The sequence below is a fragment of the Protobothrops mucrosquamatus genome, unplaced genomic scaffold (genome assembly GCF_001527695.2).
Source record: "Protobothrops mucrosquamatus isolate PMUCROS unplaced genomic scaffold, P.Mucros_1.0 scaffold35892, whole genome shotgun sequence".
In the NCBI taxonomy this organism is placed as follows: Eukaryota; Metazoa; Chordata; class Lepidosauria; order Squamata; family Viperidae; genus Protobothrops; species Protobothrops mucrosquamatus.
The window spans coordinates 1-1,408 of NW_015421627.1; the positions used below are offsets into that span (position 1 = coordinate 1).

General features: G+C 53.6%; 1 protein-coding gene across 1 annotated transcript; it reads right to left on the minus strand.

The window, feature by feature from the left end:
* Positions 1-276: 276 nt before the first annotated feature.
* Positions 277-1,352, minus strand: LOC107302214 (avidin-related protein 4/5-like). Its single transcript, XM_015831324.1, has 3 exons — positions 1,193-1,352; positions 808-928; positions 277-307 (listed from the first exon to the last, which is right to left on the minus strand). Exons 1-3 carry the CDS (start codon positions 1,350-1,352, stop codon positions 277-279), a joined length of 312 nt encoding a protein of 103 aa, XP_015686810.1.
* Positions 1,353-1,408: the final 56 nt, after the last annotated feature.

A 1,408-nucleotide genomic window follows, 5' to 3' on the forward strand; every position in this document is an offset into this window, starting at 1 on the left:
ATCCATCATATTTTAGTGCTTAGTAGGAACATCAAGGGTTTGGGGTGAGCCCAAATCAATGTGATATTTGTTGACACACTGTCTGATTTAGTTGTTTATGGGAATGCAGTGGACATAATGTACCTTGACTTCAGCAAATGTTTGACAAATAAAGCGGGCTTTGCACGGTCTGCTGGACGTAGAGCTCCCAGAGGGAGGGGTTCGCTCGAACCCGGATTCCCCACGGGGGGGGGGGAGGAATTCCCCAGGGGGGAAGCCTTGCTCTCTTCACCTTCACTAGGTGCGGTAGAAGGTGTCCTTGGCAATGCTACAATGATTAAACAGGAGAGAGGGAAATGTCAAAATTCATGGTGGCATGATTGGTGTCCCCCCCCATAATTAGCATCCCACCCCCCACCCCATTCCCTTTTTCCACCCACTCACTTGAGAAGAAAATGGAGGGGGGGCAAAGGAAATGGATGCTGCTGGTTCTCGGGGGAGGGGGGGCGTGGCCAGGGCCAGATAGGTCCCCAGCCACGCATTGCAACCCAGACTGTGTTGCCACTCAAACCACTCTTGTCAGTGAGAAGGACCTGGGGAACCTCATCAACAGATTTGCTGCGTTTCTTTGTGGGGGAAGTGGCAGAAACGGAGTCTCCTAGACTCACAATGCCAGCCTCTCCCGCCGGAGCTTCCCCGAGAGAGGCAAACCATTCGGGCGTCCTTTCAAGAACCACTTTGAGGGGAGAGAGAGAGAGAGAAAAAGAAGAGGTGCTCAGGGCCCTTCCAGTTAGGGGGCGCAGCAGTTCAGTCCCTGCATTTCCTTACCGGGTCGCCCCCCAATCCTTTGCCGCGGATCCAACCTTCTCACGCAACAGCCAGGTTGTCTTCAAGTAATCTTTTCCGCTGTTATCCACCAAACACTGGCCCACAAAGACTGCGGTGGATTCTGTCAGATCAAAGTTGTTGTATCAATTGGAGGGGGGATATAGTTCGCATAAAGACACCCCCCCCCACGCTCACCGATGCTATCTTGAGATTGGGAATGTTTTATAGGCTCCAAAATATTTGGGCATCTCCATCTGATGGGGGGGGGAGGAGAGAGGACATTCAGTGAAAGAATCTGCGAGAGGCAGATCTAAGGAAGGGGAGATCCGCTAGATTCCCCCCTCCCGTTCTATTTGCTTCCACACCAAATAGTGAGTGGCTCTACCAGTGAGTATCCAGCTGACGGTGAAGCCAAAGGTGGGCTGGAGCCCCTGATGCTGGATGCCGTGCAGCGGGGATGGAGGGACGGGCTTGCCGGAGCCCGAGACTGCCGTTTTGTACACACCGCTCAACACCCCCGTGTTCCTGACGCTTTTGCTCTCCATGGTGGAGTTGAGGTCATTCTTCCAGCTGCCGTTCAGGGAGCACTAAAGGAGAGCGG